Below are 13760 nucleotides of genomic sequence, written 5' to 3' on the forward strand. Positions count from 1 at the left end.
CATTTCATTTATGACATGGATTGAGCACTCTCCCATCAGAAAATCACAGCAATCACAAAAAAAGAGCTAAATATCAAGTGGACTTTGTGTTTACTACCTGTGCCGTTTCTGTTAATTTCTCTATAAGCAGAGCAAGTTTCTCTGGGACAATTAGGTAAGGTTTCCCCTCACACAGAAAATTCACCTCTACTATCACTCCCACCCCCAACCTTCTCTTATAGTGGAACAACAAATTGAATATTAAAACTAAAATTGGGGTACCAGTGTGGCTCAGTCAGTTAAGTGTTTGGCTCTTGATCTTGGCTCAGGTCATGAGCACAGTTTGTGAGTTCGAGCCCCCTGTCAGGCTCTGTGCTCTAAGCCTGCTTGGGATTTTGTCTCTCCCTCTCTCTGCCTGCTTGCTTACCCTCTGTCTCTCTCTCTCTCAAAATAAATACATAAACTTAAAAAAAAAAAAAAACTGAAATGGGTTACTATAGCAGACACCCTGGAACTAGTGTGGCCTGGTACATGTTAGCCTTAGCCCTCAGGCCCTGCATCCTTCCCTCACGAAGTCCTGTGCTGTCTTACCATAAACTGCTCACTGCAGCCCATGTAGCTCAGATGTCCCAACCCACACATAGTCCAACCTTCACAAACAGAACTCGATCAATAAACCCTTCACACTCTTCCTTTCATCCCAGATTATAATCTGGCCTTTCATTTAATCAGCTCTGAACAAAATCCCAGAGGAAGACGTCCATGGAGACATGTGAAATGACCTTATGAGGTACTATTTATTACCAGTTCAACAGATAAAGTACATAAAATGGATCCTTGGTTACACGTTTACCATCTAGTATGACATTATGGATCCCTCATTGACAACAATGCAAAATGTTGCTCATATTAGGAATCTTAAACTGAGGTTCTTGAGAGAATCAGCAGAAGCAGACAGGTCACAGAGGTGAGTGCCGACCCAAGAAACTTGAAATATATTACTGTATAAAGCAGACAACTCTATCCAAGACCATTAGAAGAGAATTCTCTTTGATGTTTGGCACCACTCATTCTCATGCTCTTCTTTCTATTCTTTTGTTTCTTTGTCCTTTTAGAAATATATTCCCACTTTAATGATAAACGTTACAATTTTTGAATTACATGACTTTGTTCTCTTACTGGTAAAATAACTTGTCTGAGTAAAGCCTTTACCTGAAACAATACCCATCCTGATGCTATAATTCAGCTATACAAAGCCATTGTTAGTGCAACAAAGATTAAAAAAAAATGTTGTGTATGTTACTTTGTGTCATCTCCTCGAAAAGCCAAACAATAAACATACCCCAATTAGTGCAAGTAAAGGGAATTTTAATCAATAAAATTTGTCTTAAATGTTAGAAAAATTTAGAATAGACTAGATACAACTAGACTTCTGTCAAGAACATGTCTCAACCTGAGTAGATGAGTTGGTCCTACAGTCCACTAAACCACTCCATTTTGATGGCTATAGTGTTTCTTTTCTAGAAACATGAATCAAATCTTTAAGAGTCTAAACACTTGAAATGATGCGTATAACTCATCATTTTTATAAAATAACTTAAAAGTTAAAAAAATCAGGGATAAGAAAAACTGAGATTGTGGGAGAGGCAGAGACCATACAGGTGCCTGTGGCATGAGCTTCCTCCCACTAAGATGCAGAGTTATCAAAAGATTATGTATTGTCCGCTCCCATTCATATGACATTCTTACAAGATAAAAATATAAAACAACAAACAGGTGTACAAAAATTTATGGATGGCAGAGAGTGTGATTAGAAAGTTATAGAACTGGGGTGCCTGGGTGACTCAGTCAGTTAAGCTTCCCACTTTGGCTCAGGTCACGATCTCGCAGACCTTGGGTTGCAGCCCTGCCTCAGGCTCTGTGCTGACAGCTCAGAACCTGGAGCCTGCTTTGGATTCTGTGTTTCTCTCTCTCTCTCTCTCTCTCTCTCTCTCTCTCTCTCTCTCTCCCCCTCACCTGCTCTTTCTCTCTCTCTCTCAAAAATAAATATTTCAAAAAAATTTTTTAAAAAGTTACAGAACAAGGGATTTGGGTGAAGTGATGAACTCATTCTGCATCATGATTGTATAGTGGTTAGATGAATCTATACTATGTATTAAATTTAATATTCACAGATATAACTGTATCCAAAAATAGCCCATTTTTCTATAGAATTTCTTTAATACAATTTCAAAACATTGAGAAAAGAAAATAAGTGATCTGACTTCTATTTTTATGACTGCACTCTGCCTAAGATGTATATTATTTTCTCAGCTTAGAAAAGAAAGCACCAGCCATGCCAACTGTGAGAGGCAAAATAATGGACAATAAATAAATAAATAAATAAGGAAATAAACAAACATCAGGTGGAAAATGGAGGAGAAAAAAAATAAACAAAAACCTTAAAGATGTGATTAAGTTAAGGATCCTCAGATGAGGAGATAATCTTGGATTATGTGGGCCTAAATATAGTCACATGTATAGTTTTAAGAGGAAGCAATGGGAGTTTTGAAGACAGCAAAAAGAGACATCAATGAAACCATGGAAGCAGAGGTTAGAGTGAAGTGGTCATAGGCCAAAAATGCAGGCAGCAACCAAAGCTGTAAGAGACAAGGAATCATGTCTCCCTAGAGTGTCTGGAGGGGGTACAGCCTTGTTAGCATCATGATATCATCCCAGTGAAATAAATTCAACTTCTGGCCTTCAGAACAATGGCAGAAAAAATTTCTGTGATAAAGCCTGTGATATACATCGTCCAGAGGCAGTGGTAACAGATCCACCATCCATAATGAAGTTTTAAAGCCTGAATGTATCTGGATCTAAGCTATGAACTGACTCTGCCCTCTGACTAGCTTTTTGTTTTCTTCTGTTGAATACATTCTCGCCTCAGTATGAGAAAGCAGTTGAACTAAGAGTAACTGCACCACCTCTCTTCTAACTTGGTTTAAGAAGAAAGAAAACAGTAAAATATAAACTGCCCTTCCCTCTGACTCCTTATCAGGCTTGGAGGAAATAGACCAATCAAGAGTCGCCATCCTTCTACTGCACAGGAGCTAGTGTATAACCATATAATCAAATAATCCAAGCTGACTGAGGTGTTGGGCTACAATACTGACCTTTCTTATTCAGATATTTTAAACCTAATGACGTTCCCTACAACAACAAACCAGTTAGCTTATAACTGACCACCATAACTCAGCCAAGAGGGATCATTCTCACCATACCAAATCACCAATTGTATCCATCGTTAGGAAGAATATGAGATGTCTTGAAAATAGCCTGCTATTGAGCAGGGGTGGGAGAATTAGGAAAATAATTATTTATGCAAATTCTTTCCTTATATTGATTCTATTTTCAACACTAAAAGAATTCCCTTTTTAAAAATTTTTTTAATGTTTATTTATTTTTGATATAACACAAGGGGAGGAAGAGTAGAGAGATATGGAGACACAGAATCCGAAGCAGGCTCCAGGCTCTGAGCTGTCAGCACAGAGCCCAACTCGGGGCTCAAACCCGCAGACCATGAGATCATGACCTGAGCTGAAGTTGGTCGCCCAACCAACAGAGCCACCCAGGCACCCCACTAAAAGAATTACCTTTTAAAAACGCTGCACAAGTAATGCTTAACTCAGTCAAAATATGAAGCTAAGATAGGAAAATTTGTAGCAAGCTATCTCTACAATAAATGTTAATCTAAATGCCTTCTGCAATCCACGAAGAATACTTAGGTGAGGTGCATGATGAATATATATAATAATTTTGCCCACATATCCCAGGAATAAAGATTCCAATCATAAGGAATAATAAAAATTAAATGTCTAGGAGCAAGTTTCTTTACCTTAAAACAATGGAGCTTTATTGAAAAACACATAGATAAACAGAAGGAAATACTATGTTCTTCAATAACCAAATACAGACTTTTAGGAGTTTATTTTTCACAAGTCAACTTATAAATTTAATTTACTCACAAGCTTAAATAAAAATTCTAAATATATAGCAGAATTCACCTTTTCCTTCTTCCATTAATAAACATCTATTGATGCTCAACTATGTAAAAAAAAGTTTGTGCTGTATAATAATGATTGAAAGATACAACTTTCCCTTCTAAATTATATGATTGTAGATGTGAAAAAATACTAACAAAGTTTTGAAAAGAGTCTTAATTCTCAATTCAAATTCTTGACAAATCACTTCTGCTTTTAATTTTCCTCAAATATACATAACATACATACCATCACTGGGCTCTCAAGAAAATCCTAACTCACATTTTCTCAAGAAGAAAATACTCAGAACACACAGAAAGGACTGCCACATATTGCCAGAAAGACAGAAGAGGAAAAAAATTAAAAATATTACTGTGACTTGTGAAAATCTCTCACGGAGCTATTAAAAATCAGGTGTTAGAGGAGAATGCTCAATTCAGGATATAACATTGAATGGAAAAAATCAGAATCCAAGTTACATTAGAATTTAAGAAGAGAGTAAATGAAACATTGATAATAAATTAGCTGGGTACACAATTAATCAATTTCACACTTTGCTTTTTACATATTTTCTATATTTAGCACACAATGGTTTATAACAGAACAAAAGCAACATCTGCAGTACTGGAAAGATAAGAGTTGAAAGCTAATGCATGACAGGAATGTGACAATTTACCAAGAAGTTGTTTGTATGACAGGAGTCTGAACAGCAAATGTAAATCAGCTTTAAACCTGAATTGCAAAATAAAACCTTACTAACTCCCTTCAAAAATCCAATAAGCGGGGCGCCTGGGTGGCGCAGTCGGTTAAGCGTCCGACTTCAGCCAGGTCACGATCTCGCGGTCCGTGAGTTCGAGCCCCGCGTCAGGCTCTGGGCTGATGGCTCGGAGCCTGGAGCCTGTTTCCGATCCTGTGTCTCCCTCTCTCTCTGCCCCTCCCCCGTTCATGCTCTGTCTCTCTCTGTCCCAAAAATAAATAAAAAACGTTGAAAAAAAAATTTAAAAAAAAAAAATCCAATAAGCAGCAATGATTCAACAAAATGTTCTAACCCTGTCTGGGTCATCTCGATCCCAGTTGTCTTAAGTTATGCTTTAATGTCTAACACATTAGCTTCCGCCTGCAGACAATAGCACAAACGATCTACTTGAAGTTCTGTGTCAAAGGACAGGGGTTGCCCAGTCACAGGTTTGGGTGCAGGCAGCAGCTGTCTGGGACGCAGTGTGCACTTGCTGCACAGAAGTAGACAGCTGAGTCTGCAGGCTGGGTGGCTGCGATGTGCAGGGACAGATGCTTGGCCGTCTTATTCAGTAAAACAGTGAGTCTTTGGTCTTCTTTTTTGGCCACACTTGAACGAATGTCTATAATGAGCTGAGGACCTTTTCCAAGTTCTTGCTTATACCAAGGGAAGTAGTCTGAGACACTGTCTGAGTAACTACAGGTGATAACAGAGCTGTTTCCCTCCTGGACACTCAGGGTGGAAGGACTCTGCTCCACATTCTCTCCTTGGCTGAGCCCTGTGCAGAAAGAAAAGGTCAGAGAAAGGAGAGCAGTTCCCGGGTTATTATGCTTCAGAATTCCCCTTTTCTCCACTACCTGGAGGAAACTTAGGTAAAGCCAGTCTTGACTTCTCAAGACTATCCACTAATTACTCTGTTTCTCATAAACACTCAACTCACAGTGCAGTGGCAGCCACAAGAGCGTGATGAAAGCCCCCTCGGATGTCCTCATGGTTCCTCCCAATTACAATTACAATCACTTTTAGAATTGCCAACTCCAGCCAGCACAGTTACTTCTAGTACCGGCCCGCCCTTCTTTCCTGCATCAGTCAGAGTGGTTTCCCACGTGTCCACCAGCCAATAAGAAGACGACTGGGCTTCTGCCAGACCTGCTCCTGCAGATGCTCTACCATGGACCCTCCGCCTGGTCTGCGGCAGCTCAGGTGCACCCTCCTGTGGTCACATCTGTACTGAACTCACTGGGGAAAACTTTCTTCCCCTACCCCGTGCCTCTGAGGGACTCAGACGCATAATGGCAGCAATATGTCAAACAAATTACATCCTAGACCAGAGACTAGATGCACAGGAAGAATGTAAACATTAAGATTTATACCTCTGCACACTACTGAGTCACTGTTAAGTTCAAAAGACTAGATCCTGTTGCCGTTTATTCAATGATGGGCCTCATGTACATGTTTGAAACGAGGAAGGAATCATGATTCACTGTCTTAAACAAAGAACATAAAAAACCTTCCCTTTCTGCCAAATCTACCAGCCCCATTTGTCTGTTATGGAGAAAAACTCTTCCTAAAAGGAACATGTAAGCCAAAGAATAAATATCTCAAATGCCTCTTATCTCAGACTCTGCTCTTCTGAGCTGGTCTTGCCTGTGACCTGGCAATTTCCAGAGAAGTGACATTACCAGCAGTCAAAATGTGGAATCTTTGTCAGTTAATATGACTGTCATAAAAATGTCAATGATAAAGGAGCAGGGGGACAAGTCCATGAGTTAGGAAACATTTTGACTTGGTTATTTGTGATGGGAAATCTGACATGCTCTCAGAAATCTATTCCTATTGCTACAAGGATTTTATACTGCGAAGTATTGGGGGAAAGAATGGAAATTCTCACAATATATCGGGTTTCAGATCCAAAATATGTCGCCATTTATACTATAGATGCTTTTATTGTCTGATATCAAAACGGTGCCAGGTCCAAAATGTAGTAAGTGACTCAAATCCTTAGTAGAGGTTCCTCTAACGTGTAAGCCAACTCTCCTAGCGTAGATTTCTGCTGCCTTGGCCAGTCCTCAGATTCCATACTTTGCCATTTTTCTCCCAAACTCCACTACAATGTTCCAAAGACACTGATAAAGTTCTTTAGTCCTGTAGATTTCCAGAATTATCCCTTTCTGGCAAAAATCCTTTCTCATCTACTTTAATAGTTTGATATTCTCCAATTACAATGTAATAAAGACAATCTAGGGAAGCCTAAATATTGCCATGGCTGCCCAGGGGAGTAGTACAAGTAGACTACTCATCATGAGAACGGATCCTAGGGAAATCAAGACTGCCTCACCTACATTAAGTGGAAGCCCTTTTCCTAAGGATTGTACTCACTACTCCTCTGAAATTAGGCAGAAAAAAAAATCCTGAATCACATTTCACACCTTTAAAAATTTAGGGACAACTCTGATGAAGAATCAAAATCAACATATGAACTTGTCTGTAAATATAAATTGTGTGTTTTTACATATGTAAATTTTCTCCATTCTAAGATTCTTCCTCATTTTACTCATCCATCCTCCTCCATAGGATAGAATTCCCAAAACCTTCTTTGGGTGAATTTCTCTCTTCTTGGAGACATATACTTTAAGTCAATATTTTCCCTTTTGAGTTATGTTATCCAGAACTGAACGTTACAGTATTGTTGCGACCGGCGTGACAAACACCAAGGTCAGGGTCCTGAGGGTAGGGGAATGCAAGAAAAAAGAGAGAAGAGAAAGTTTGGGAACAGGAGTGTCCCCTGGGCTGATGGCCCAAGTGACGGCTTTATTGTTGGTGTACACAATCTTTTATATCCAGACTCTTATGGGTCAGGCCATTCTAAGAATAAACAGGTTTCACATAATCGCTTCCAACCAAAACATTTAGTTCTGTGTTTCTTGTGCATTTTCTAGATGGGTCACAACAAGACCTTGTTGATAAGATTGCTAGCAAAACACAATTCCCATGTTTGTTTCTATCTGACTCGGGGTAGAAAAAGGGAGGTAGCATTACTGCCAACACCTGCAGACCACAGGCTTCAGGAATTAACTTTCTCAGCCTTGACAAGGCTTTCGTACGCCCTTGAAAGTGGGGGAATGGGAGGGGGAACCACCGGGTTGGCTAAGTCAACAGGGAACATTGCTCGACCCGGTCTCAGCCTGGCACCGGGGCCCGGCCCCCCACATGGTATGAGTATGCTCTATTTAGCATAATGTCCTATATATGAGCTGTAGCACAAGTATAATCATCTCTTGGGCAAAATTCATAGCCCCGTGATTATTTCATTGAATGTTGCCTGACTCATCATCAAAAAGTGTAGACCTAGCAAGGCTTTTTCTAATACATTCATGGATGGCCAGCTGCATGAGGATGATATTCCCCCGTAGTCTCCCAATGCAGTGATTACATTTCATAACAATGTATTAGTGATGCTCTATATTCACATTTTGCCTTCAAGAGATGTCCACCTGGGATATAAATATATCTGCTATTTTTAGGAAAGTCCTTAGAAATGCATGGAGGTGTTCAGTTGACACAATCATCCTTGGTTTTCAGCTCCAGAAACCAGTGAGGAGTAAGTAAGTTTGCAGGTAGAGTAACAGTGGCTCAGCCTGAGTTCTTTTTCCTGCCCAAAGTGTCAGATATTTACACAAGTTGCAACTCTCCATTCAGGCAATCAAACTGATTGGACCATGGCTCTCCCAGACCCAAACTGCAGAGATATAAGTGGCTGGGCTTGCATTAGACACAATCTCTTTACCCAGCAGGATGGCCCTGCAGCAAGGAGGCAGTGGGGAGAATGCCAAAGAGAAAGTGAGGAAACTCAGTTTCTTTCTCTCCCAGCTCACTGACAACCTAATTGTTCCATAGTACCATCTTGGGTACAGCCTTTGTTTTGTAAATTGAAGTGGACTAAGCCCTTCTAAGGGCTCTTCCAGTTCTAAATTTCTTTTGTACTGTATAACAAAGCAAGTCTTTTGAGGACTGGCTGTGAGCAGTGTGGACTGATGTGAGTGTGAGGAGAAATTGCCTGAATCATGGAACCCCAAGCCCGTTTCCACAACCACATGTGATCTTGTGGGTCTGAGGTTGCTCCTAACCAATCCTAGGGCCTCTTCAGAAGCAGAGACAGAGTCTTCAGGGTAAGATCCTCTTTGGGTTTTCTTTTCTTCTGGGAGACCAAAGATGGTTCAAGGAGGATCCCAATCCTTAGGAAAAAAAATGGAATAAAATGGAACTTTACTCACTCTGTATAAAATTTACCACAGGCAGTGAGATGGGGTTGGCTCCATGGTGGATGAGCTTACTCAAACATATGTAAAGCAACAAATACTTTCTCATACAGCCTGATTGCTTTCTGGCTTCTAGTTCCCTTATTCCAGTTTAACTTGGGTGTTCAAACTTCCCAGGCAGAGCTGGCTATATAATTGATGGTATGCAATGAAACAGATAATTTGTGGCCCCATGTTTAAAAAGAAAAAAAAATTAAACTATGTAATAAAATATAAAACTGTCTTTAAAAAAGTCAGCCTGAGTGATTGAGTAGATTAAGCATCCAACTATCAACTTGGGCTCAGGTCATGATTTCACCGTTGAGGGTCAGAGCTTGCCTCAAGCCCCTCATTGGCACCGTGCTGGGCATAGAGCCTGCTTGGGATTCTCTCTCTCTTTCTCCCTCTGTCCCCCCTTTTTCTCTCAAAATAAACAAACTGTAAAAAAATCAAATGTATATTAATATATAAAAATATTAATATAATAAACATATACAAGTTATTAAACATACCAAACCCTAAAAAAACCCAATAACACTTTGGTAGTGTACTATAATAATATTTTTCTAGGTTGCTTTCTCCAAATTAATTATTAGGTTATCAAAATTTATACTTTTAGTAACTTCGTTTCAATCGAAATAATTGAAAACATGTCACTGCTGTTGGTAAATGTAATACTACAAATGAAATTTTTGATAATTTTTTTTCCAATATATGAAATTTATTGTCAAATTGGTTTCCATACAACACCCAGTGCTCATCCCAAAAGGTGCCCTCCTTAATATCCATCACCCACCCTCCCCTCCCTCCCACCCCCCATCAACCCTCAGTTTGTTCTCAGTTTTTAACAGTCTCTTATGCTTTGGCTCTCTCCCACTCTAACCTCTTGATAATTTTTAATTTTGAGAAGAATATTTCTGTTGGTGCAACAGATCTTAAAGACTGTTTCATATCCTATGAGAAAATTAGCATAGGTATCTGATAAATTAATGAAATATAAAGTAAATCTAGCACTGATGTTTCTAGTGGAACAATTTTTATATATATGACTTTACATACCATTCAGTTTCATGTAAATCTGAATTTAATTTTAAATTTAAATTTATACGGAAGCATTTAATTGGTTTTTCTGACATTTTCTGTAACTTTAGGACCATGTTTATGAAACTAAAATTGGCTTCATGATTTCTATACAATTCAGAATGCTTGTCTATGTATTTCATTGTGTCTTAAGTTATAAGAAAAATGAATTTCAAATTAGCTTCTGTGTTAATGAGCGGTTATTGAATCAGTTGACACTTCTCATGAAACTGTTATTCTTTTCCATTGAGGCTCTTATCTTTATCTTAACTTTCTATTTCGAAGCCTATAGATCTTTGCTTTCCCATGTGGCAGCAAGTTCCAAAACCAGAGATTCTAAACATTTTAAGAACTAACATCCCTCCAATATGCTTTAGGCAATATGCACATACACACTTTCATTTTGAAATAATTTATTGGCAAGGTTTACCGCCACCAGCTTTGAGCCTGCAAAGCCCCAGATGGTCCCAAGCACGCTGTGCAAATGCGGCTGCACAAGGAAGGCTTCCTGGTGGAGGAGCCTGGGCTGGGAGCCCAACTGCAGTTTGGGGACAGGCTGCAGAGCAGCAGGGAGCACTGTGCCTCCACAGCACACAGATAGGTGGCTGAGTCTTCCTGCTGGGAGGCCCTGATGTGCAGGCTGCTGTGCCGGTCCTTAGTGTTCACCGTGCAGTTCAACCTCCCATCCTGCTTCATCCCTGAAACTATGTAAAACAGCCGGGTGAGGCCGCCGCCCCCAGGGTTCTGTCGGAACCACTGCACGTAGGTCACCGAGCTGGAAAAATTGCACTTCAGGGTAGAGCTGGCTCCCTCCTGGAGGCTCAGGGCTGCAGGTGTCTGCTCCACGTCCATCCCTCTCACCCCTGCTTGGAAAGACAAAACCGAACACAAAAGAAGTCACTGAAGAACCACTGAGGCAGTTTTCAAACCCATAGAGTATTCCTGGGAACACCCGCTGACGGTGTAGACCCTGCAGGAGCTCTGTGCCAGCTCCTCCTCCACTGCGGGCTGTGAACCTCCCCCGCCCCCATCTGGGACGCCCCCACTCACAGCAAACCTGCATCCACAGAAGCCCCAGTAGGGCTCCCCGCTGTCTCTTCATGACTCCTTGTCTGGTCGCTGACGTGCCTTCACCCCTACTCTGAAGAGTGTAGAGTCTTGGGTCCAGAGAAGTTGTGTTGTCAACAGTCACCACGTCCCTCCAGAATCACTGAGCACCAATCACACCTGAACCCTGTCAGTCCCAGGACTGAGACTCCACCCACAGTGGCCCAAGGAGACTGCAGAGTAATCTGTCCAAAACTGTGCTTGCCAACGTTGCAGGGAGGTAGGGACAGTATTTCCAATATATGCACTTATAAGGGCTTTTTTTTTTTTTTCTTAAAACATGTTATGTGAGAAATTTGTGGGTTAGTGACTGAGGAAGTGTGAATGATATTTCTAGAAGAGTTAGTGTCTCAGTGAGTTACACAGAACCTTGGAAATCATAGAGAAGAGTGACCCCATTTCCCAAATTGCATAGTTAGACAGACGATGTGAGAATTCAGTGATGCGAAAATTCTGACTAAGGAAAACTATCTGATAGCATGCATTCTGTTTTGCAGAAGTAAAAATAATTTTTTGAAATCAGGAGAGTTCTAGAAACCAAGACATATAGTCACCATCTGCACAGAAAATGATTCCAAGGGCGCCTGGGTGGCTTGGTGGTAAACCGTATGACTCTTGATTTTGGGTCAGGTCATGATCTCATGATTCATGTGTTCAAACCCAAGGTGGGCTCTTCACTGAGTGTGGAGCCTGCTTGCTATTCTCTCTCTCCCTCTCTCTAGCCCTCTAATGTTTGTACTCTCCTTCTCTCAAATTAAATAAATAAGCATTTAATTTTTTTTTATTTCTTCCAACTAAGTATTTAAATTTTTTTTAATGTTTATTTATTTTTGACAGAGAAAGAGAGACAGTGCCTGAGCGGGGAGGGGTAGAGAGAGAAGGAGACACAGAGCCCGAAGCAGGCTCCAGGCTCTGAGCTGTCAGCACAGAGCCCGGCGAGGGGCTGGAACTCACAAACTGCGAGATCATGACCTGAGCCGAAGTCGGACGCTCAACCGACTGAGCCACCCAGGCGCCCCAATAAGTAAGCATTTAAAAAAAGAAGAAGAGGAAAATGATTCCAACCAGAATTTGGCTGGTGAAAAATAGGGTGTCTGCATAATGTCTACCCTGATTTAATTTCCACCTCTCTACCTCTCCCGTGTAACTCTTGGACACCCTGCTCACCCACACAGCTTACTCTGGCCAGGCCACACAGTACTGGTCAGAGTAAATTCTGTCATCCCCCTTTTCTTCTATTTTTGTTCTTTATTTTTTTGTTCTTTTTTTCTTCTTCTCTTCATTCTTTTTCCTCCATTCTCACCCAAGATATATAAAAAGGTAGGAAGGATATCTGGGGTATTGAAATAATTTCTAGGTCCGTGGTTCTGGGGGATTTTATTCATAACAATTTAAAAATTGAAAACACGTCAGGGGATGTTTTCTGTTAAGCTACCTCATGAGTACCCAGAAATGTTTTTATTTACTTACCGTGCTCAGACAATCATTCTCACCATGGTTGACAGAGAAATAGCCTACAACTTTTTGCAGTTTATATGGAATGGCAACTCTGAAAATCTGAGATGAACCTTACACAAGTATGTTTGTCCATTTCCCCCCACCTTTGCTATCTATAATTTCATTGGCTTACATGTTTTCTGTTCTTTATAATTGTTCAACTCTCTTACTATTGGGGGAAAAAAAAAATCTTTGTTTCTTTTATAGCCTAGAGTGCCCCCTAGTGGACCAAAACAGTTCACAAAGACCACTTCAGACCAGGCAACTCAGCAGGCACAGGCCCCAGCTCCATTCTTCCATGCTTCCTCATGAAGCAGATGACCAGGAAACAAAGTAACTGCTTAGACTGAATGGGAATTAAAAGTAAACCAATCCTACTTTAAAAAATTTTTTTTTAATGTTTATTTATTTTTGAGAGAGAGAGAGCATGAGCTGGAAGTGGGGAGAGAGAGAGGAAGACAGAATCCGAAGCAGGCTCCAGGTTCTGAGCTGTCAGCCACAGAGTCCCACACCAGGTTCGAACTCACCAACTGTGAGATTATGACCTGAGCCAAAGTCGGCTGCTTAACCGACTGAGCCACCCAGGTGCCCCCAAATCCTACTTTTAAAATGGAATTTCATGGGGCGTCTGGGTGGCTCAGTGGGTTAAGCAGCCGAGTTCAGCTCAGGTCATGATCTCACAGTTAGTGGATTTGAGCCCCATATCAGGCTCTGTGCTGACAGCTCAGAGCCTGGAGCCTGCTTCAGATTCTGTGTCTCCTTCACTCTCTGCCTCTTCTCTGCTCACACTCTGTCTGTCTCTCTCTCTCTGTCTGTCTCTCTCTCTCTTTCTCAAAAATAAATGAACATTAAAAAAATTTAAAAATAATGAAATAAAATAAAATGGAATTTCATGGAAGACAATAACGTAAGACAATTTGGCAATTCTCATCTTGTGCTATTTGAGTTGTTCTACCTAGTGCAGAATAAATGCATAAACATTTGCTGAAGTTTTACCATAAATGAGGCAATTTACCAGGTGTTAAGAATATGTAAAAGAGA

General features: G+C 40.6%; 2 gene segments (V, D, J or C); both read right to left on the reverse strand.

Annotated features, from left to right (window-relative positions):
* Positions 1-13760, reverse strand: part of LOC125908811 (T cell receptor alpha variable 22-like) — a 96496-nt gene that overhangs the window by 17853 nt on the left and 64883 nt on the right.
* Positions 10541-11504, reverse strand: LOC125908814 (T cell receptor alpha variable 22-like). The segment is given in 2 exon segments: positions 10541-10978; positions 11166-11504. Coding segments are annotated over 2 exon segments (489 nt in total).

The sequence above is a fragment of the Panthera uncia genome, assembly GCF_023721935.1.
Source record: "Panthera uncia isolate 11264 chromosome B3 unlocalized genomic scaffold, Puncia_PCG_1.0 HiC_scaffold_1, whole genome shotgun sequence".
NCBI lineage: Eukaryota > Metazoa > Chordata > Mammalia > Carnivora > Felidae > Panthera > Panthera uncia.